General features: G+C 48.6%; 1 protein-coding gene across 2 annotated transcripts in view; it reads left to right on the forward strand.

Annotated features, from left to right (window-relative positions):
* Nucleotides 1–23,876, forward strand: part of LOC143925567 (phospholipase A and acyltransferase 2-like) — a 119,938-nt gene that overhangs the window by 38,798 nt on the left and 57,264 nt on the right. For both annotated transcript variants that reach the window (XM_077450044.1, XM_077450043.1), the window contains exon 3: nt 14,540–14,645. In XM_077450044.1, the coding sequence (XP_077306170.1) occupies nt 14,540–14,645 (106 nt within the window). The remainder of the gene's footprint in view (nt 1–14,539; nt 14,646–23,876) is intronic.

Raw genomic sequence — 23,876 nt, forward strand, 5'->3', positions numbered from 1 at the left:
CTGCACCCTCTTCTTCACTCTCTGCTATGTGCACCCCCAAAGACACTACCACCAACAACACCACCACCACCACATACCTTCCGCTTGAGTGCAAATGGGGGCCTTCATGCTCCAGTGTTTTAATAGGGACCCCCGTATAAAAAGCATGAGGGTCAAGGACCAGTACTGGGTGGCAACGTACTTAGATCCCCGGTACAAACACAAAATGGCGGAAATGTTACCGCCGTCGCAGAGGGCTGTCAGAATGCAGCACTTCCAGGCCTTGCTTCGAGAAATGCTGCATTCTGCTTTTGCGTGCGCTGGCAGAGGAGCAATTCCCACTCCCAGAGAAGGATTTGCGGGTACCAATCCAACAGCGCCTGCAAGAAGAGGCCGGTTTGAAGATGTGTTGGTGACTTCGGATATGAGGTCATTCTTTCAGCCGACCCATCGACAGGTGTCATCCGGATCCAGCATCAGGGAACGCCTAGACCGTCAGGTGTCCGACTACATTGGGTTAACGGCCGATGTGGACGCTCTGAGGAGTGATGAACCCCTAGACTACTGGGTGGGCAGGCTTGACCTCTGGCCAGAGCTTGCCCAATTTGCAATCGAACTGTTGGCTTGCCCCTCATCCAGTGTCCTGTCCGAAAGGACGTTCAGCGCAGCAGGGGGGATTGTGACCGATAAGCGTACTCGCCTAGCTCACGACAGTGTTAACTACCTCACATTTCTAAAAATGAATGAGGCATGGATCTCGGAGGAATTCAACACATGTGATCAGTAGACCATGTATATGTCTATAAACAATTTTTGGAATCAAGCACACAGACCTTCTTAATTCATTTGGCTCACTTCCCTGACCCAAAAAAGCACACCGTACTATATGCCCCTACCCTCCTCTTTGAAGAGGTTGAGCGGTGTCATATTTCTACTGGGGCTGCTTATTATGAGGGGTTCCCACCATCCCTGTGCTGTGCTGACTTCCTCCTGGGTGTTCTTATTATGAGGGGCTCCCACCATCCCTGTGCTGTGCTGACTTCCTCCTGGGGGTTCTTATTATGAGAGGCTCCCACCATCCCTGTGCTGTGCTGACTTCCTCCTGGGGGTTCTTATTATGAGGGGATCACACCATCCCTGTGCTGTGCTGACTTCCTCCTGGGGCTGCTTACGGTGCTGCTGTCAGCGCTGTATGTCACGGAGCTGCTGTCAGCGCTGTATGTCACGGAGCTGCTGTCAGCGCTGTATGTCACGGAGCTGCTGTCAGCGCTGTATGTCACGGAGCTGCTGTCAGCGCTGTATGTCACGGAGCTGCTGTCAGCGCTGTATGTCACGGAGCTGCTGTCAGCGCTGTATGTCACGGAGCTGCTGTCAGCGCTGTATGTCACGGAGCTGCTGTCAGCGCTGTATGTCACGGTGCTGCTGTCAGCGCTGTATGTCACGGAGCTGCTGTCAGTGCTGTATGTCACGGAGCTGCTGTCAGTGCTGTATGTCACGGAGCTGCTGTCAGCGCTGTATGTCACGGAGCTGCTGTCAGCGCTGTATGTCACGGAGCTGCTGTCAGCGCTGTATGTCACGGTGCTGCTGTCAGCGCTGTATGTCACGGAGCTGCTGTCAGCGCTGTATGTCACGGAGCTGCTGTCAGTGCTGTATGTCACGGAGCTGCTGTCAGCGCTGTATGTCACGGAGCTGCTGTCAGCGCTGTATGTCACGGAGCTGCTGTCAGCGCTGTATGTCACGGTGCTGCTGTCAGCGCTGTATGTCACGGAGCTGCTGTCAGCGCTGTATGTCACGGAGCTGCTGTCAGCGCTGTATGTCACGGAGCTGCTGTCAGCGCTGTATGTCACGGAGCTGCTGTCAGCGCTGTATGTCACGGAGCTGCTGTCAGCGCTGTATGTCACGGTGCTGATGTCAGTGCTCTGTATTACGGTGCTGCTGTCAGTGCTCTGTATCTCCTGCACCCTCTTGTTTGCCTACCCTGGTCCCTGACCTTCCCTCTCCTCCATTGCCTTCATTAGCTCCATAGTCCTGAATTGTCAGAACAATTTCCCAAATAAAAAAAAAATGCTTGTAGTTATCGATCCCAAATTCACCTCATACATGTATTATGCTATTGTCCAGGTGGTGGGACTACGTGCTACCCCCTAATAATTACCCCGTGGCCGCAAATTCGACCTAAAGGTTTGCGAAATTCGCCTCCCATTGAAGTCAATGGAGCCCGCGGCGAACGGTCGTTTTCGCGAACGTTTGTGCCCGTTCGCGTTTCGCGTTCGCGAAACGTCCCGTCGGAAGTTCGTCCATCACTAACTACCACAATCGGAGAAGCATAAGGGCTTTGAGACTCCTTAATTAACCCCTGACTTCTTTAGTTCAGCTAGTTGCTCTTGTAGATCCTCCAAGTCACACAAGAAGACTCACCTTGCCTTCTCTTGAAATGGCATATCTTCAGTCAGTAAAATTCAATGTTGAGCACTCTTAGCACAGCCCACATCAAAATCAAAGACGTTCTTGGAGAACATTTTCTCCCATCGAGCTATCTGAGCTTTAATCCTTTCTTCCCAAGCAGGGGGAAGACGTGGGCAGTGGACAGTGATGCTTCCTACATCTCCCTCCTGGGCTACCTCATTCTTTGCTACCGGCGTGGCAGCACTCATTTTCCCCGATCACCATTCGAGGCTTCAGGCTGATCGGATGGCTAGTGACATTCTACACACTGACAGGAATTTGCCCTTCACTTCTTAGCATGGCCCGAGTGGGTACAATCTCCAGAGCCAGTTCTATCTCAAGCTCTTCTTCGGTGGGGTCAGCCTCTACCACCACATATGGACTCGGGCTGGTCCCAAGGCAACCTGACTGTGGCTTTAAGGCAGGCCCTTTTTCCACATTGCAGCACCCTTTGTTGTGTGTCCAGTCACCACAATCTTCCCACTCCTTTCGCAGGTGCCTTCTTTTCTTGCAACACCCTCTGGAATGCTTGTCTCAACTGAGGATGAATTTTCCCTACGAGAGCACCCTCTAAGGCCAAGGGAGAGAGTAGCCTTCTTACCAAGTTGTTGTTAGAGCCTATCAGCAAGGAATTTCGGCCAGGTGGCCTGGAAGCATACGACAGCCAATGTGTCAAAGGTTTCTCATCTTCCTGCTAGAGCAGAGTCAAAGGTTATTTTGATGGGTATGTAACCATTGTAATGGGCCTTCTAGGTCCCGACACCCCAAATTTACTCGTCAAGATTGCAAAAGGGAATATGCTTCAAGTACTTGTGGTAAAAGTCTTGATATAACAGTATCACTTGGGCTCCAGTATCCAGCAGTACTTGTGTATAGATGCCTTCTACCTGTACTGATACTATGGGGGAAGGCCCCACTAAGTTCTTGGGTAGGTTTCCCACCAGTGACTGTGGTTTGTGCCCTAACCGGTCTAGTTGGGAGCGGTGGATATGGTTTAACTGCTCATTTAGCAAGATGTGTATTGATTTCTTGTCCCTGTCTTCCATTCTCTGAGGGTTTTATTTTTGTAGCCTGCTTAGGCACAAGAGGGCTTGCATCCACCTTTCTCTTTGGCTCTCCTCTGGTCTCTTCGCTTGTCTTTGGATCGCAGTTTTCCCTTGAGACTCAACTAGCTCCTTCACTGAGGTCCCTTGAAGTTTCCTGCCGGCTTCGGAAAAAGCCATTTCTGTAAAGCTCTTAGGACTTCATTGAGACATTGAGGGCTGATGCCGAATTTGGGGCACTTTGCTCGGAAATGTCCGACCTCTCCACATCCGTAACATCTCCTTTCTCACTCTGAGTATAGTTTTTGTTCACTTGCACAAGTTCCTTGCTCCTGAACTTTTGCTTAGGTCTCCATCACTTGCATCAGAGCATGGTACATTTGTGTCTGAGCCTGAGCCACCTGGGCCATCAGTTCGGTTGGCCCAAGTTCTGTGACTGGTTTATGGATATCAGGGAGGGCCAGTCCCTTTGGTTCAGACTCAGTCCCATTGTCTTCATCGGAGAACTCCATTTCTGCATGGATGACGTGGGCCAACACTTTCACTTTGTTCCCAGTAGTAGAATTCAAATCTCTTGATCATTGACTTTTCTCTTCCAACAGAGCCTCTTCCTCTCAAATATCCCTGATCAACTCAGAATAGCTGGGTACCACCTTAGTTCTTTTCAGCAATAATTTTAACACAAATGGGATGATTGGGCCATTTCCAGTGCAGAACCCGGTCCAGACAGGCCTGATCAACATGTTTGGTGTGAAGGCCCTTCTTGAGGATAATTTGATGTAGCATCCTGTCTACTCGGGAGATGTATTCAGATAGACTCTCCCCCCACTACTGGTGAGTGCAGTTGAATTTATACATAAAATCAGCAGTAGTTTCAACTCTTCCAAAACCAGCACACAAGGCATCAATGTAATCTATGGCAACACAAATCCTCTTGCCAATCGTCAGGTTACAGATTACATCTGCCGCTGGGCCTTAAAGGCTCTCACTGCGTCTTCTGCCGAGTCTTCTGCTGCTCTTTCCCATGATGGTCTTCTGTGGACTCACTCCTCCAGACCCATTGGACACAAAGGAGGGGGTGTTGGAATCCTTTTAGCCCCACATTGCACCTTTCAAGTACTCCACCCACCTCCTTCTCTGTCACTCTCCTCATTTGAGGTGCACTGTATTCATCTCTTCTCTCCAGTTTCTCTAAGGATAGCTGTGATCTACCGGCCCCCTGGACCAGTATCTACCTTTCTTGATGACTTCTCTGCCTGGCTACCCTACTTTCTCTCTTAAGAAATCCCCACAATAATCCTCTGGGACTTTAACATCCCTACTAATACCAACATTCCTGCAACTTCCAAACTTCTCAGTCTAACCTCCTCCTTTGACCTGAAGCAATGGATACATGCTCCTACTCACTCTGAAGGAAATACCCTTGGCCTCGTCTTTTCCCACCTATGCACTCCATGCAACCTCTATCAACTATCAACTATCCTTACCCTCTCTCTGGTCACTACCTTATTAACTTCACTCTCTCCCTCACCTCCACTTCCTCTCCCTCCAAATGCCTAACAGTTATCCGTAGAAACCTTCGCCAGCTCAACCCTTCTCTTCTCTATTCTGTGACTGACCACCTCTATGACATAATCGCACCGCTGTCCTGTACTGACCTAGCCACTTCTGTCTACAACACTTCACTTCTAGCCTCACTGGACACACTGGCCCCCCTCACCACACACAGAATCAGGCCCCGTCCCATTTAACCCTGGCAAACAGATGATACTAGAAGTCTGAAAAAACACAGCCATGCTCTTGAACGCCTGTGGTGCAAGACAAATCCCAGACAGATTTCAGTCAGTATAAATCTGCCCTCCAAAATACAATTCCAGCCTCCTCACTGCCAAGCAGACCTATTTCATCACTCATTAAAAGCTTATCATCCCGTCCTCGTCAACTCTTCTCTACCCTCAACTCTCTACTTCGGCCTCCACCCACTAACTCACTCACTGCTTAGGAGATCACCAGTCACATCAAACAGAAGATTGATACAATTTGCAAGGAGATCTCTACTGTTCAGATACCCTCCATACCTAATACCTCATGTTCACAGGTACAATCATTGCTCCCATCTTTCAACCCCACCACTATTGATGAGTTTGCTAAATTACTTGCTAACGTCCATCTTACCACCTGCCCTCTGGATCCTGTTCCCTCGCAAATGCTATGTTCACCTTCTGGCTCTATTTTACACTCTCTAACCCACATCTTCAATAGGGATGAGCTTCGTGTTCGAGTCGAACATACGTTCGACTCGAACATCGGCTGTTCGTCCGTTCGGCGAATACCGAACGTTATGGGCCGTTCGCGCCAAATTCGTGTGTGGCACTCACTGCCCACAATGCACTGCGCCATCGCAGTGCATTGCTGGCTCATGATTGGCCAAGCATGCACTATGACCCCGCATACTTGGCCAATCACAGAGCCGGCAGCGAGGAGAGCCATGATTGGCCACAGGCAGGATGCCTGTGGCCAATCATAGCTCAGGCTGTGTAGTACACGTCCCACACTATATAAGGCCACCAGCGCGGCGGCCTTGTGTAGTGTGTTGGCATCTGTAGGAGTTAGTGGGTGTTCTGTATACCTTCAATACAGTATACACCATTCATTATCGGCCGATTTTACATTCTTGCTCTTCTGTAGTGGTTGTTGTCTGCGTGCCCTGACCGTAGAATACACCATTATATCCACCTATAAAGCTAGCTATCTTGCTCTTTTTAAATAGAGCTTGCAGTCAGTTGTAGGAGATTGTGCGTGCTGTCTGTGTGCCCTGACCGCAGAATACACCGTTATATCCACCTATATAACTAGCTATATTGCTCTTTTTAAATAGAGCTTGCAGTCAGTTGTAGGAGATTGTGCGTGCTGTCTGCGTGCCCTGACCGCAGAATACACCGTTACATCCACCTATATAGCTAGCTATCTTGCTCTTTTTAAATAGAGCTTGCAGTCAGTTGTAGGAGATTGTGCGTGCTGTCTGCGTGCCCTGACCGCAGAATACACCGTTATATCCACCTATATAGCTAGCTATATTTCTCTTTTTTAATAGAGCTTGCAGTCAGTTGTAGGAGATTGTGTGTGCTGTCTGCGTGCCCTGACCGCAGTATACACCGTTATATCCACCTACATAGCTCTTCTCTAATTGAGCCATCTGCCATCTGCAGGAGTTAGTGGGTGTTGTGTGTACCTCCAGCACAATATACACTACCCAATTGCTGGTTTTCCCATCTCCCTACAGGCCATTACCATGTCTGGAAGGCCAACAAGGAGAGGCAGACAAGCACGAGCCGATAAAAGAGGGCAAGCAGGCTCTGTGTCTAGAGACAACAGTGCTGGTCGTGGACGTGGTGCATCGTCATCATCAGCATGTGGCCATGGGACATGCTTGTCCTTCTTTTCGGCAGCTGGACATGTTGAGCCGCAACATGCCGAAGACTTGGTAGAGTGGATAACCAAGCCCTCTTCATTCTCCTCCTCCTCTCTCACCCAGGCTCAGGGAACTAGCAAAGCAGCTGCTAACGCATCATCTTCCCTCCTCTCAATGTCATCATCAGTGACTCCTTCCCTAGACCCACCACGTCCTCCTGAGGAGTCTCCTGAACTCTTTGAGCACAGTGTTGGGTACATGCTCCAGGAGGATGCCCAGTGTTTTGTAGGCTCTGATGATGATACTCAGCTAGAGGAAGGCAGTACCGTGACAGCAGAGAGATGGGATGCTCAAGAAGGACAGCAATCTGGCAGTCATGTTCCACAAGCTGCAGCATACTGCCAGGTTTGCTCTAGCGATGAAGAGGGAGGGGATGATGAGGGCACTGACTCCATGTGGGTGCCTGGTAGGAGAGAGGAGGAGGAGGAGGAGGAGGAGGCACATGTCCAACGAGGCAGGATGCCCTCCGGGGGCCAGCTTAGCGGCAGCACACCGACTGAATCACACCGCAGAGCTCCTCCTGTGCGGGGTGCTGCCTCTGCGCGTTATTCTAAAAGTTCTTTGGTGTGGGCTTTTTTTGAGACGAGTGCATCAGATCGCACTGCTGCTATTTGCAACATATGTCTCAAGCGTATCTCGCGTGGCCAAAACATCAGCTTCTGGTCAAGCATGGGCACCACATGCTTGACCAGACATATGTTGACCTGCCATGCAGCTCATTGGCAAGCGTACCTCAAAGACCCACACCAAAGAACAAAGCGAACCTCTCCTTGCTCCTCATCAGCTGGGATCTCCAACCCCACTAGACCTTCAGTCCTCTCTGAAACCTGCTCTGAGAGGAATGAAGGTGTAGAATTAGGTGTGTAACAGTCAAGTGCTTCCGGGCACTCTGCTAGCAGTACACCCACGTCCGTTTTCAGTTGGTAGACTCTGCCCCCTTCCGTGAGTTTGTACAATGTGCGGTTCCTCAGTGGCAGGTCCCCAAACGCCACTTTTTCTCACGGAAGGCGATTCCGGCTCTCTACCGGCATGTGGAAGGCAATGACCTTGCCTCGCTGGACAGGGCGGTCAGTGGTAAGGTGCATATTACCGCTGACTCATGGTCCAGCAGGCATGGATAGGTACGTTACCTGTCTTTCACGGCCCATTAGGTCACTCTCTTCTGGCAGCTGGGAAGGATGCAGGACAAGGTGCAGTAGTTTTGGAGGTTGTTCCGCCACCACGCCTCCAAAATGCTACTATTGGTTGTGACACACCTCTCTCCTCCACCCCCTCCTCTTCTTCTTCCTCCATGGCCTCTTCCAGTGCTCTGTCCTCAGAACCAGCCGTGCTCCGTAGGCATTCCAGGGGCTACGCAAGTACGCAGGCAAAATGATGCCATGCAGTGCTTGCGCTGGTTTGTTTGGGGGATAGGAGCCACACTGGGGCCGATGTTTTGTCAGCTCTGCAGGGGCAGGCCGAGAGGTGGTTGACGCCATGCCAGCTTAAGCCAGGAATGGTGGTTTGCAACAATGGCACCAACCTCCTCTCCGCCCTCCGACAGGGACAACTGACCCATATGCCCTGTGTAGCTCACGTCCTTAACCTGGTGGTGCAGCGGTTCTTGGGCAGGTACCCGGGCTTACAGGATGTCCTGAAGCAGGCCAGGAAAGTCTGTGTGCATTTCCGCCGATCATTTAATGCCTGTGCTCGGCTGGCTGAGCTCCAAAAGGAGTTGAACCTGCCCAAGAACCGCCTTATATGTGACATGCCCACCAGGTGGAACTCAACGTTGGCCATGCTGCAGCGGCTGCACATGCAGCAGAGGGCCATCAATGAGTACCTGTGCGACTACGGCCCCAGGACAGGGTCAGGGGAGCTCAGTTTTTTCTCACCACGCCAGTGGAACATGATCAGGGATGCATGCACTGTCCTGTCAAAGTTTGAGGAGGCCACAAGGATGGTGAGCAGTGACAGTGCATGCATCAGTGACACTGTACCTCTTGTCCACCTGTTGGTGCATACGCTGCGTGGAATAATGGACAGGGCACTTGAGGCAGAACAGAGGCAGGAAGAGGAGGACATCCTTGCCTCTCAAGGCCCCCTTTATCCAGACAGTGTTCCTGCTGTGCCACCCATCACACAGGAAGAGGATGAGGAGGAGGAGGATGATTGTGTCAGCATGGAGGTGGAGGCTGGCACTCAGCAGCAGCAGCAGTCTTGTAGGGATGATTTACAGTCCCAAGAAACCCGTGGACTTGTACGTGGCTGGGAGGAGGTAGCTGCAGATCATGTTGTCCTTAGTGACCCAGAGGACTCCGGACCGAATGCCTCAGCTAACCTACGCTGCATGGCCTCCCTGATCCTGCAAAGCCTGCAGAAGGATCCTCGTATTCTTCGGTTTAAGGAGAGGGAACATTACTGGCTGGCCACTCTCCTTGATCCACGGTACACGGGTAAGGTTGCCGACCTTATCTTGCCATCTCAGAGGGAGTAGAGGATGAGACATCTCCGGGAGGCCTTGCAGAAAGGTCTGTGCAACGCGTTCCCAGAGACTGGGAGGTTACAAACTCCTGGTCCTGGACAACGTGTTGCTGAGGCATCTGTCAGAAGGAGTGGTGGAGAAGGTGGCCGTCTGACCGATGCGTTCAGACAATTTTTTAGTCCGCAGCCCCAAGGTATGATCGGTTCCAGCAACCATCGCCAGCGTCTGATTTACATGGTGCAGGAATACCTAGGGGCAAGGTCAGACTTGGACACCTTTCCCACCGAAAATCCTATGGCTTACTGGGTTTTGAGGATGGATCACTGGCCAGAGCTTGCACAGTATGCAATTGATCTACTGGCCTGTCCTGCATCTAGCGTTCTTTCGGAATGCACATTCAGTGCTGCTGGTGGCTTTGTTACCGATCACAGCGTGTGCCTGTCCACCGACTCAGTTGATCGACTGACCTTCATCAAGATGAATCAGTCTTGGATCACCCACAGCTACCAAGCACCTGAAGCTGATGTAACCGAATAATTTTTTTTTGAAATATCACATCCCTTCAAGACTGCCTATGCTGATGCTGAGTGACTGTCCTGTTATGTTGATTGTCTATCCTCTTCCTCCTCCGCTGATATGTTGGAAGAACATTTTTGGTTCTGGGTGATGCCACCAGCCCAATTTTTCAGCCCCTGTTTAACAGGGGCGTTTAATTACAATTTTTGATGCAATGCTTTGCAGCTGGGCTCATTCCTGCACCACAACTAGAGTATATGGGAGAGGTTGCAGTGTCGTGGCACCAGCACCAGTGCCTAAGGCTCAATTTTTCAGCCCCTGTTTAACAGGGGCATGTAATTAAAATTCTTGATATAATATTTCACAGCAGGGCCCGTTCCTGTGCCCACCAAGAGTAACTGTGAGGACTTATAGTGTTGTGGCACCAGTACCACCACCACAACCACCAAAGACCCAATTTTTCTACCACTGCTCAACAATGACATGTAATTACAATTCTTGATATAATCATTCACAGCAGGGTGCTCCAGCGCCCACCAAGAGTCACTTTGAGGGCTTACAATGTTGTGGCAAAACCAACACCTTGTTCCGCCATTTCTGCAGAGCATATAGGGCAGGCCCCTACTTTCAAACATCCAACTTACAAACATCTCCTATTTGCAAACGGAAGGAGACAACAGCAAGTGAGATGAAAAAAGACGGTAAAGCAAATTATACAGGGGTGATAACCCTTCCCTATATTTTCCAAAAAGCTTAAAAATAGATTTTTTGACTGCAGCTACGCTTTAAAAATGTACCAGTTCAAAATTACACACAGATTCTACTTAACACAACAAACCTACACAGTCCCTGTCTTGTTTGCACCGCCTTTATACTGCTGTTCTAAGTATTAGGGATGAGCCGAACACCCCCCGGTTCGGTTCGCACCAGAACTTGCGAACGACCCCCGCGTTCGGTACGAACGTTAGAACCCCATTGAAGTCTATGGGACTCGAACGTTCGAATTGGAAAGTGCTAATTTTAACGGCTAATATGCAAGATAGTGTGCTAAAAAGGGTTTGGCGATCTGCCTCCTGCCTCAGGGGACATGGGTCACTGCAAAAAAAAGTTTTAAAAACTACCGTTTTGGCGGGAGCACTCATTTTAATGACGATTAAAGTGAAAAAAAAAGTGAAATATTCCTTTAAATATGGTGCCTGGGGGGTCTCTATAGTGTTTCCCGTGTTTCCCGTGTTTAGAACAGTCCCTGCACAAAATGACATTAAACGGAAATAACACCATTTAAAACTGCTTGCGGTTTTAATGTTATATCTGGTTCCTGCAATATGGTTGAAAATCATTCAGAAAAATGGCATGGGTAGCCCTCCCTGCCCATTACCAGCCTATTTGGGTCTTGTACACATATTAAGGGGAACCCCGTACCCATATTAAAAAAAAGGAAATGCGTGTGGCCCCCAGGCCCTATATACTCAGAACAGCAGTATACAGGCGGTGCAAACAAGACAGGGACTGTGTAGGTTTGTTGTGTTAAGTTGAATCTGTTTGTCATTTTCAACCGGTACATTTTTAAAGTGTAGCTCCAGTCAAAAAAAATATATTTAAGCTTTTTGGAAAACATAGGGAAGGGTTATCACCCCTGTATAATTTGTTTTGTCGTCCATCTTTTTTCATCTCACTTGCTGCTGTCTCCTTGCGTTTGCAAGTAGGAGATGTTTGTAAGTTGGATGTTTGAAAGTAGGGGCCTGCCCTGTATCATAGCGGTATGTACTGGGTACAGAGCACGCAGACAGCACGCACTATCTCCTAACACTACTGACTGCAAGCTCTATTATTAACCACTTGTTAGCCCAATGTTTGCATAAAGTGAAAGATGAAGTTATGCTGAGTAAATAGATATCAAACATGTCACTCTTCAAAATTGCACATGCCCGTGGAATGGCGCCAAACGTCGCTACTTAAAAAATCCCCATAGGCGACGCTTTAAATATTTTTTTACTGGTTACATGTTTTGAGTTGCAGAGGAGGTCTAGGACTAGAATTATTGCTGTCGCTCTAACATTCTCGGCGATACCTCACATGTGTGGCACATGCGAGCACATGGGGACATGGGCGCTTTAATTTTTATTTTATTTTTTTATTGTTCATTTTACTTTATTTATTTTAGTTTGACATTTTTTTTCCCAAAAATATATTTTTGATCACTTTTATTCCAATTACAAGAAATGTAAACATCCCTTGTAATAGGAATATGGGGTGACAGGTCCTCTTTACAGTGAAATCTGGGGGGTCAATATGACCCCACATCTCACCTCTAGGCTGGGAAGCCTGAAATAAAAAATTAAAAAAAAGATTCTGGCTTTGATCGTACTGGCGAGTTGGTAGAAGCACCGGAGGGCGGTGAGGGGTGGGGGGCGTCTATGGCTGGGTACTTCAGGGTATCACCGAGTATGGCTGGGTATCTCTGAGTATGGCTGGGTATGGCAATTTATGGCAGGGTATTACAGAGTATTGGCGGGGTATTGGCGGGGTACTGCAGAGTAATGGGGGTTACTGCAGAGTAATGGGGGGTACTGCAGAGTAATGGCAGGGTACTGCACTGCAGAGTAATGGCGGGTACTGCAGAGTATTGGGGGGTACTGCAGAGTAATGGGGGTTACTGCAGAGTAATGGGGGGTACTGCAGAGTAATGTGCAGTACCTAATGGCGGGGTACTGCACTGCAGAGTAATGGCGGGGTACTGCACTGCAGAGTAATGGCGGGGTACTGCACTGCAGAGTAATGGCGGGGTACTGCAGAGTATTGGGGGTACTGCAGAGTAATGGCAGGGTACTGCAGAGTATTGGGGGTACTGCAGAGTAATGGGGGGTACTGCAGAGTAATGGCAGGGTACTGCAGAGTATGCACTGGTATTGCAGAGTATTGGCAGGGAATTGAGGGGTTAAATTCGGCGAGCAGCGATGTGGGCACTGCAGATGCAGCCCACATCGCTGCTGACACCGATCTCTTTCCCCTCCGCTGTACCGATCGGTACAGAAAGGGGAGGGAGGAACAGGCGTCATAACATGACGCCGGTTTGTTTCCAAGTGATCACTCCGTCATTTGACGGAGCAATCACGTGGTAAACGGCGGCTATGAGCGGCCGTTTACCGTGATGCGCCGGGTCCTATGGACCCGGCGGTCACGGATGCTCTCGAGTGCGCACACCTCGGGGCACGCGAGAGCAGAATTCTGGGAGGCCGTTAATTAACGGCCTCTCTGAGTTAAACAACCGCCCTGAAGCCGTTAATCGGCAATGGGCAGTTGTTAAGTGGTTAAAGCTAGATCACTAGCTATATAGGTGAGGTGAATATAGTGGTGTATACTGCAGTCAGGGCACAGACAACAACCACTACACAGCAGCAAGATAGGAAATCAGCCAAAAACGATTGGTGTGTACTGTGTTGAAGGTACACAGAACACCCACTGCTTCAGATGCAAAGTAACACACTACAGGAGGCCGCCTTAAAGGCGGCCTTATATAGTGTGGGGCGTGCACTACACAGCCTGAGCTATGATTGGCCACAGGCATCCTGCCTGTGGCCAATCATGGCTCTCCTCGCTGCCGGCGCTGCGATTGGCCAAGCATGCAGGGTCACAGTGCATGCTTGGCCAATCATCGGACAGCAATGCACTGCGCCAACGCAGTGCATTGTGGTCCGCGCGCGCGTCACTCGAATTTTGACGCGAACGGCCAAAACGTTCGGAATTCGCCGAACGGGCGAACAGCCAATGTCCGAGTCGAACGTACGTTCGACTCGAACACGAAGCTCATCCCTACTAAGTATATAGGGCCTGGGGGCCACACGCATTTCCTTTTTTTAATATGAGTACGGGGTTCCCCTTAATATCCGTACAAGACCCAAAGGGGCTGGTAATGGGCAGGGGGGGCTACCCATGCCATTTTTCTCAATGATTTTCAACCATATTGCAGGAACCAGATATAACATTAAAACCGCAAGCAGTTTTAAATGACGTTATTTCCGTTAAATGTCATTTTGTGCAGGGACTGTTCTAAACACGGGAAACACGTGGCACTTCACAGGCATACTATAGACACCCCCCAGGCACGATATTTAAAGGAATATTTCACTTTTTTTTTCACTTTAATCGTCATTAAAATCAGTGCTCCCGCCAAAACGGACATTTTTAAAAACATTTTAGGCATTGACCCATGTCCCCTGGGGCAGGAGCCAGGTCCCCAAACTCTTTTTAGGACAGTATCTTGCATATTAGCCAGTAAAATTAGCACTTTTAATTTCGAACATTCGAGTCCCATAGACTTCAATGGGGTTCTAAAGTTCGTACGAATTTTGGGTCCGTTCGAAAGTTCTGGTCCAAACCGAACCGGGGGGGTGTTCGGCTCATCTCTACTGGTGACAAGAAGTGTGAGAAACAGTGAAGAAAGCACTAGGTTGTACGTGCGTTCTCATACCGGTATTTGTGATGAAATACTAAAATGTGTGCATTAAACAGGGAGATCACAATCCTTAGAATACATACAATAAAAATCAAAACAGTTTCCATAATACTTTCTCTCTGAATACCTTAATACAAACTAACATACATATAAATCTTCCACAGGGTCCAAAACCAGAAATTGGAGATCTGATTGCATTTGAAGGTGTTTTGGAACCTTATGACCACTGGGGTATCTATGTTGGAGATGGAAAGGTTGTGCATATACAAGGTATGAATTCATGTCTATACACATATGCTCTTAGATTTAATGTATTGTTACAGTTTTCCCCAGGTTCTCTATGATAAAAAGACACCCAATTTATTACAAATTCCTGCCTATTTGTGCAATTATTTAATCAGCCAGTCATGTGGCAGCACTGCAATGTATAACATAATGCAAATACACATCAGGAGCTGATTGTAATGACCCAGGGGCGTCTTTAACTACTTCAGATCCATGCTATAGCCGAATGATGGCTACAGCGTATTCTTGCCTTGCCAGGACTATGTCTATTGACGTCCTCCCGTGCCCGAGCGACCTGCGCGCTCTGTGATTAGCGAGTCTATGAGACTCGCTGGATCACAGAATGGAGTAAGGGGTCAATTCCGACCCCTTACCACGTGATCAGCTGTCAGCCAATGACAGCTGATCATGTGATGTCAACAGAGCCTGTAATCGGCAATTTTTTCTCCTCGTGCTGATAGTGTGAGAAGAAAAAAAAACAGCAGATCACCGGCGGTTGTGTGTGAGAGGGACATCAGTCCCGATCACAGCGAGCTGTCACCAGATCCTCAGAGCCCACCTGTGCCCCCTGCCACTGCCACCTAGCAGTAGCCAACAGTGCCGCCTACCAGTGCTCACCAGCACCACCCATCAGTGCCCACAGTGCCAACTATCAGTGCCCACAATCAGTGCCTAAACAACAGTGCTGCACATCAGTGCCACCTATCAGTGCCAATCAGTGTCACCTACCAGTGCCCATCAGTACCACCTATCAGTGCCCATCAGTGCCACCCATCCGTGCCACCCATCAGGGCCCATCAGTGCCATCTTATCAGTGGCCATCAGTGCCGCCTTATCTGTGCCCATCAATACCACCTTATCTGTCCCCATCAGTGCCGCCTTAACTGTGCCTATCAGTGCCCACCAGTGCAGCCTATCAGTGCCCACCAGTGCCACCTCATCAGCGCATATCAATGAAGGAGAAAAATTACCTGTTTGCTAAATTTTATAACAAACTATGAAATAATTTATTTTCAAAATTTTCCATCTTTTTTTGTTTATTTAGAAAAAAATAAAAACCCCCAGCTGTGATTAAATACCACCAAAAGAAAGCTCTATTTGTGGGAAAAAAATGCTAAAAATTTCATTTGAGTACAGTGTTGTATGACCGCGCAATTGTCATTCAAATTGCATCAACACTGAAAGCTGAAAATTGGTCTTGGCAGGAGGGGGGTTTAGGTGCCCAGTAAGCAAGTGGTTAATATTGATTGGACCCTGGGCAAACATTTTCTTGGGCCCCTCCTCCCCCATGCAATTTTGCTCTCCACCTGCTCTGAGACCAGGGCTCAAGTCCTGCGGGAACTCACGGGAACGGAGTTCCTGTACTTTTTCCACAAAGGGAACTCAGTTCCCATTAGCAGCCACGCCCTGCAAGACTTTGAAGTATGCAAGGTGTGTGACAGGTGCTACACCAGCAGCCGCCGGCACAGCTCTCAATAGTAAGTGCCGCACACCTGACCATTCAGGCATTGCCAGTAGGGGGCCCCATGACAGCTTCCGCTTCAATCTACCTGTCAATCACAGCTAGCTGATGGTAGATCAGGTCCCTGCTGCTAAGAGATTGTATTTAGTCAGACCTCTCGTGATGCGCTCCTCCCCGCCGGCCCCTCCTGATTTTCTGTTTCCTCATCCTCCCCCCTGCATACTTGCTCTGTGTGTCCCGCTGAATCCCCCCCTCCTCTATCTTCAGTGCCATATGATGAGAGAACCCAGAGGAGGAGCACAGCTATTCTGCTCACAGGACATGCAGGGAGAGAGGTGAGCTGAGGGAGGAACATCAGTTTGGGGTGGTAAGCTGAGCACAATACCTGGCAAAGTTTAATGCCAGGAGGGAAGTTTATGTGGAAATATGTGAAGGGTTGGAATAGCAGCGAGTGTGTGTTGGAGCCCCTGCAGAGTTTGCAGCCCCCCCAAGCCAACATACATCTCCTAAGCAGGAACACATCACTATCTCCCCAAGCATTCTGTCCAGATAATGTGCAGTTCATTTATGACCTTTCCGTTTAACCCTGTGTTATCCAAACTCTGTTCAATGAAAAGTGTAAACTCACCACATAAACATTCTATATACAAAATAACATTCCCCAATAAAGATCAGAACATGATGTTCACATTTGCATGGAAGCACAATTGAATGAATGCTGATTATTCAGAGAATTACCGTATTTATGTTTATTGAGAATTGTTTTTTTTTTATGTACTAAGAGTTAAGCTTCATATACACAATACGAAAATTGGATGAAAAATACCACTTTTGAAGCGTTTGTGCATATGAGCGTATCATTTTTTATTTATTTTTTTGGTGGGCGAGTGGATCTTGGGTGGGAGTTCCCACACTTTTTTCCCCAGGACTTGACCCCTGTCTGAGACATACAATAAATAGCAGCTAGACTCAAAACCTGTTTACTGAATCAGATCAGGCAGTGATTGCGATTGGTTGCCAGAGGTTACAGCATATCATTACAGCTTACTGACTGGTTGCTAGAGGTTACGGCTCACTGGTTAGTTGCTAGAGGTTACAGCACATGATTACTGTTTGTTGATTGGTTGCTAGAGATTACTGTACATCAATAATGCTCAATGATTGGTTGCTAGAGGTTACAGCACAACATCTCCTCACTGCCTGCACTCCATGGACCGGAGTGGTGAGGGGGTGGTGCAACTCATTATGCCTTTATCTTGCAGGTTTTTTTTTTTTTTTGGGATATCTTAAAAGGGGTTTACAATCAATAGACAGAAAACTCCTAGGGATCCTAGAACTCCTGAGATCAGTGGCAGTGCTGGAGGGAGGGGAGGGTGTGATCAATGGCAATACTGATTTTTGTACTGACTACAAATATAAAGAGGAGTTTCAACACTACAGTGACCACCAGGGATGGTGCAAGGATTTTTAACACCCTAGGCGGAATCGAATTCTGCCGCACGCTCCTTGACTCCACCCCCTTTGCCCTGCCCATGGATACCCCACCTTTTTAATGAAGCACCCATCAAATGCATCCCACCAGCACCCATCAATGCAGCCTCACCAGTGCCCATCAATGAATGTTTGCTTGCTTCCATTCATCCAGGAGCCAGGACACAGACACAGTCCTCCGCCACCGCTGTGCCTCTGTCACTATGTGCGAAATGAGTAGCGGTAGCCTGCTTATGCTGAGACTCAGTTGCTTGCTGCAGAGAGAAGAGAGTAGGAACACCAGAGGCCAGGCGCCCTAGGTAGCTAAAAGGGGGGATTGAATACCAGGCTAAAAAAATGATAAATGAATTCCTAAAAATATAGCTGCAGCTCAAATATGTAAGATATCTACAAACACCATGACCAAGAAATAGAAAAAAGCTGCACATAAAATTAAGCTAAATTAATACAATAATAATAATCAGTGAATGGCACCAAAAGAATGACCATAATGAATATTAAATCATAATGATAAATAAATAAATATGTGATTAAATATAAATATGCAATACATGGTAAATAATATGTGATAAAATAACAAGACGTAATATGTGGTAAATAATACATGATAAAAATAACAAGTTCTAAAATAACAAGGAAAATTGTGTATTATATCAAAGTCCAGTGATTTGAGTGAGAGAACCTATGCGCTTACCAGAAGGCAAGCGGTACAGGACCTGTAGTATTAAAGAGGGAGTCCGCCGGGAGTTCGCGTTTTTTTTTTTTAAAAGCCAGCAGCTACAAATACTGCAGCTGCTGACTTTTAAAATAGTGACACTTACCTGTCCAGCGCTCCCGCGATGTCGGCACCCGAAGCCGATCTCTCGATCGTCTCTCGGGTGCTGCCGCCGCCATCTTGGGTATGGGAATCAGAAAGTGGAGCCTTTCGGCTTCATTTCCCAGGTCCCTACTGTGCATGCGCGAGTCGCGCTGCGCAATGAGGATGGACCCGCTGCCTCTGGGATCTGTGTGTTTCCCAGCAGGCAGCGGGGGACTTTCGGAAAGGGGCGTAATCTACACCCCTTTCCGCAGAGAGCTATCCCGGAAGTGGGTGCAGTTACCTGTACTGTACAGGTACCTGCACCCCCCTCCCCCCTGAAAGGTGCCAATTGTGGCGCCAGAGGGGGGGAGGATTCCAATGAGCGGAAGGTCCACTTTAGGGTGGACCTCCGCTTTAAATCTGTGATGTTACATCTACCTCCAGACATCCGCTCGGAAATGGCAGGAATCAGCTGGGATTATACTGAGGACAAGCCAGGTGATCAAACTCAAAGGGCAGACCAATAAACAGCGATCACGGTCCCAATAGGAAAGGAAACTCGCCATAGTGTAAATCCGTAAAAAAAATATTTATTTCATAAGCAAAAATATTGCACTTACATTTGTGGAAACAATAAAAGCTCCTAAAAGAAATTCCGGCCGGAGCGCGCCCCCCCCCTCCTGAGCCGTACCAGGCCGTGTGCCCTCAACATGGGGGGTGCCTTGGGGAAGGGGGGGCCGCGCGGCCCCCCCACCCCAAAGCACCTTGTCCCCATGTTGATGAGGACAAGGGCCTCTTCCCGACAACCCTGGCCGTTGGTTGTCGGGGTCTGCGGGCGGGGGGCTTATCGGAATCCGGGAGCCCCCTTTAATAAGGGGGCCCCCGGATACCGGCCCCCCACCCTATGTGAATGAGTATGGGGTACAATGTACCCCTACCCATTCACCTGTAAAATAAAAGTACCCAAAAAAAAACACAACACACGAGAAAAAATATTTTATTGCACAGCTCCGGGGGTCTTCCGTCTTCGGGGGTCTTCTCGCCGGACTCCTCCGCTATCTTCGTGTAGCTCTTTTGCTAGCGGAGGAGTCCGGCTTTCTTCCTCCCCGCCGCCGGCCTCTTCTCCCGACTTCGGGGGTCTTGTCCCCCTCTTCGGTTCTTCTGCCGGGCCACCGCGCCTTCTTGTAGCTCTTTTGCAGGCGGTGGCCCGGTCTTCTGTCGCCGCCTTCCGTTCTTCTTCTTCTTCTTGTTCTTCTTGTTCTTCTCCAGGAGATGTTGACACGTCGCTCTCTCCGGCCGGAATGCCAGAGCCGCGCTGAGCGGTCACTTATATAGTGACAATGGGGCGGTGTCACATGGTATATGTCACATGGGTTGGTCACATGGGTTGATGTCACATGGGGACTATGACATCGTAAGGGGGCGGGGTCACCATGTGACCAACCCATGTGACATATACCATGTGACACCGCCCCATTGTCACTATATAAGTGGCAGCGCAGGGCGGCTCTGGCATTGTGGCCGGAGAGAGCGTCGTGTCAACATCTCCTGGAGAAGAACAAGAAGAACAAGAAGAAGAAGAAGAAGAACGGAAGGCGGCGACAGAAGACCGGGCCACCTCCTGCAAAAGAGCTACAAGAAGGCGCAGTGGCCCGGCAGAAGAACCGAAGAGGGGGCAAGACCACCGAAGTCGGGAGAAGAGGCCGGCGGTGGGGAGGAAGAAAGCCGGACTCCTCCGCTAGCAAAAGAGCTACACGAAGATAGCGGAGGAGTCCGGCGAGAAGACCCCCGAAGACGGAAGACCCCCGGAGCTGTGCAATAAAATATTTTTTCTCGTGTGTTGTGTTTTTTTTTGGGTACTTTTATTTTACAGGTGAATGGGTAGGGGTACATTGTACCCCATACTCATTCACATAGGGTGGGGGGCCGGTATCCGGGGGCCCCCTTATTAAAGGGGGCTCCCGGATTCCGATAAGCCCCCCGCCCGCAGACCCCGACAACCAACGGCCAGGGTTGTCGGGAAGAGGCCCTTGTCCTCATCAACATGGGGACAAGGTGCTTTGGGGTGGGGGGGCCGCGCGGCCCCCCCTTCCCCAAGGCACCCCCCATGTTGAGGGCACGCGGCCTGGTACGGCTCAGGAGGGGGGGGCGCTCTCGCTCGCCCCCCTTTCCTGGCCGGCCGGGTAGCGTGCTCGGACAAGGGTCTGTTGTGGACTTTGGGGGGACCCCCACGCCGATTTTTTTCGGCGTTGGGGTTCCCCTTTAAGTCCATTCCAGGCGGCGGAGCCCGCGACGTCTCTGTCGCGGGCCCCGCCTACCTGGAGACGCGCTCGTAATGAGCGGACTTTCCTCCGAGCGGGAACAGTTTGCTCATTTCGAAAGTGGCCTACACACGGGCGGACTGTTCGCTCAAACAAAGTTTCAGCGGACAGTTTTTCGGAATTTCCGAAAGACTTTGTCCGTCAAACTGTCCGCTGAAACTGTCCGCTGAAAGCCCACACACGGGCGGACTGTCCGCTGAAACACTGTTCAGCGGACAAAGTTGAGCGAACAGTCCGCCCGTGTGTACGCGGCCTTATTGACACCCTCACACATCTGCTAACATGGGCTGTGGAACCGTGTGATTTTTTTAAAAGCGTTAGCCCTTGTACACGGTCGGAAATTCCGACGGAAAATGTCCGCTCGGACCGTGTTGTCGGATAATCCGACCGTGTGTGGGCTCTATCGGACTGTTTCCATCGGAATGTCCGACCAACAAAGTTTGAGAGCTGGATATAAAATTTTCCGACAACATGATCCGATCCGCGTCAATTCCGATCGTGTGTAGCCTAGTCAGACAGACAAAGTGCCACGCATGCTCAGAATAAATACTGAGATGGAAGCGCTCGGTCAGGTAAAACTACCGCTCGTAATCGATATAGCACATTTGTCACGCTGCAATGTTAAAAAAAAAATTTTCTTTATAATGCTACAAGAATGAAGTTGTTTTGCTGCTCATATTCACACACACTTCTCCAAAATGTATTTCTTTATTATTTTTCCTGATTTCAGCTATACAATATTTTAATTTGTCACATCTCCCCAATTGTTTCTGTAAATTTTGTGGTTGTTTTTTTTTAACCAAGATCTCCTTTTATGACATTTTGCTCATCTTCGTAATTGTTTTGGTGTGTTTTGTGTGTCAACTTACCACAACACCATTATTATCTTTTTATTTTATTGTTTTCTTTTTTAATCTCTAGGAGGTTGTTTGGTGTTGGTGCCCCTTGTTATTAATTTGACTTTGTATTTTTGAAATGTACCTGCCTACTCACAAATAAACTGTCCTTTTTGAATTAAAACACATAGGCAAGTATTTCTTGAACCAAAAAAAAAAACTTTATTTAGGTGTCAACAAATAAACAGGAAGGCAACGCTGGAGAAACTGCTCAATTTGACTAAGCCTTTGGCCCCCAGGGCAGACATCAATTATTTTTTAAATGCAAAATGGTGGCCTGATGAGTTAATATCTTAAGGGAGAAAAGTCTGGTCCAGAAGTCAGAGAGATCAGGAAGAACAGATGACATCTATGTCCCCAGGCTGCGGTCATACAATAGCCTGCATCTTCTGTCAGACCAGACTGAACCCAGGCCATCACTCTCTTGTCTTCCTTAGGCACTTCCCTCCAGGCTGTGGCTCTGCTCTTGTAGTTGTGGCAGGAGGTGGAGGAGGAGGAGGGCAATGGTCGACCTCCCGGCTTCCACTTGCCACAGCCTCCTCCTGGCTGCCACTTGCCACAGCCTCCTCCCGGCTGAGGTCTTCCTGTGTATGAAAATGGGACATAGTTTTAGTTTTTTGGTCGTCAATCACACAATTTTGTGCTCATGACTGTTGCAAATTGAATGTTACCAAATAGAACAGACTATCGTTCTGAGCCCAGCATTTTTCATTCTTGTCCCAATCATTTTTGGTCACTACTGTCTACTGATATACAAACCACTTTGTTAAATCACAACTTACCGATCAATAATAACATCTAGTTACCATCATTAAATGTACGACAAGAAATATGTTGAACAATGCTATACCTGTCTCAAGCTGGGCCCCTCCACATGGTGCTGCCTGCAAGGCCCAGGTTGCACATTGGAAGCCTCAGCTGGGGGTGAAGGAAGTCTTGAAGGAAGACTGGAGAATGCTGGCCTGGGTTCTCTCTGGTCTGCCAGAAAATGCAGCCTCTCGTAGTACAACATCCTGGGGACATAAATGTCATCTGGATCTCCTGATCTCAGGGAATCCTGGAACTTCTTGCGCTCCCTCAGATATGTACTCCTCAGGGCACCAATTTTGGCCATCACATAGGTCATGTCTGCTGTGGGGAGCATGATCTTCACCAAACCGAGCAGTTTCTTCAGTGCTGCCTTCCTCTTTCTTAGGTCCTTAGAAAGGGGGTTGTTCATCTGCCAGAGGCAGGGCAGCTCCCTGATCATATCAAAGATTAGCTCCAGAAAATGTGGTTCCTTGAAGGGATCCATCTTCTTTGCAAGATACAACACATGACAAACCCTAATAATGTCAGGCTAAACTCTCCTAATCTTGTCCCAATATAGGCCTCAATCTAGAAGCAGTATAGGCTAGAGATGTACCAAGTTAAAATTGTACCTTTGTTTGAACGATTGGTGCGTCAGCTCCTCACTCTGCTCAAAGATCATACGTACAACACACGCCTGTTGCGTTTTATATACAGTGTGCATGCGTGAAACTCCGACATTCTTTCTAGTCTATTCCCCGCCCCTTCTCTTTAGGCGCAGTAAGGGGAGCACATGGTGGATACACAGCAGGGGCATGATAATTCCACTAATGAGGAGGACGACGAGGAAAGCCCAGACCCAGAAATGTCCCGATCCCAGAGGAGAAGATTTAAGGCCTCAAATATGTCTTTTGGAGAGATGTTGGAGATGGTGGACATATTGAAGAGGAACGACTTTGATGGAAAGTATGGCCCTTACCCAAACCCAAATGTCAGAAAGGCCAAGATCATGACTAAAGTTGTGAAGCGTCTTCAGAAGAATTTTGGGGTACGACGATCCAAGGATCAACTGAGGAAATGCTGGTCAGACCTGAAACGGAGGAAGCACGATCAGTACAGAAGGATCAAGCGAGTTCTTCAAAAAAGTAGGTAGTTGTCGTGTGTTCGTATTATTATTATTGCTTGCATACTGCTCCATGTGCTTTGATTTAATATTGTACAGTTTAAAATGGCCACTTTCATGTTTATGGGTTCAATCATTCGTAATAAACATCGTTCTTTAGCCCACTCCAAAGACGATGTTTTGGCAAGTTGCACTTGACTACATTTGTTCACACAACAGGTAAGCATTCCAGCTTTAGAAAGTGTCAAAAATAATGTTCTCACCTTAGAACTCCAAGAAACACCAAAAAACACAATTGTATGACACTTCCAAGCAATGTTTCATATTCCTATTTC

This window comes from Lithobates pipiens, unplaced genomic scaffold (genome assembly GCF_037356315.1).
Source record: "Lithobates pipiens isolate NorthernLeopardFrog02 unplaced genomic scaffold, aLitPip1_a1.2 Scaffold_22, whole genome shotgun sequence".
NCBI classification, from domain to species: domain Eukaryota; kingdom Metazoa; phylum Chordata; class Amphibia; order Anura; family Ranidae; genus Lithobates; species Lithobates pipiens.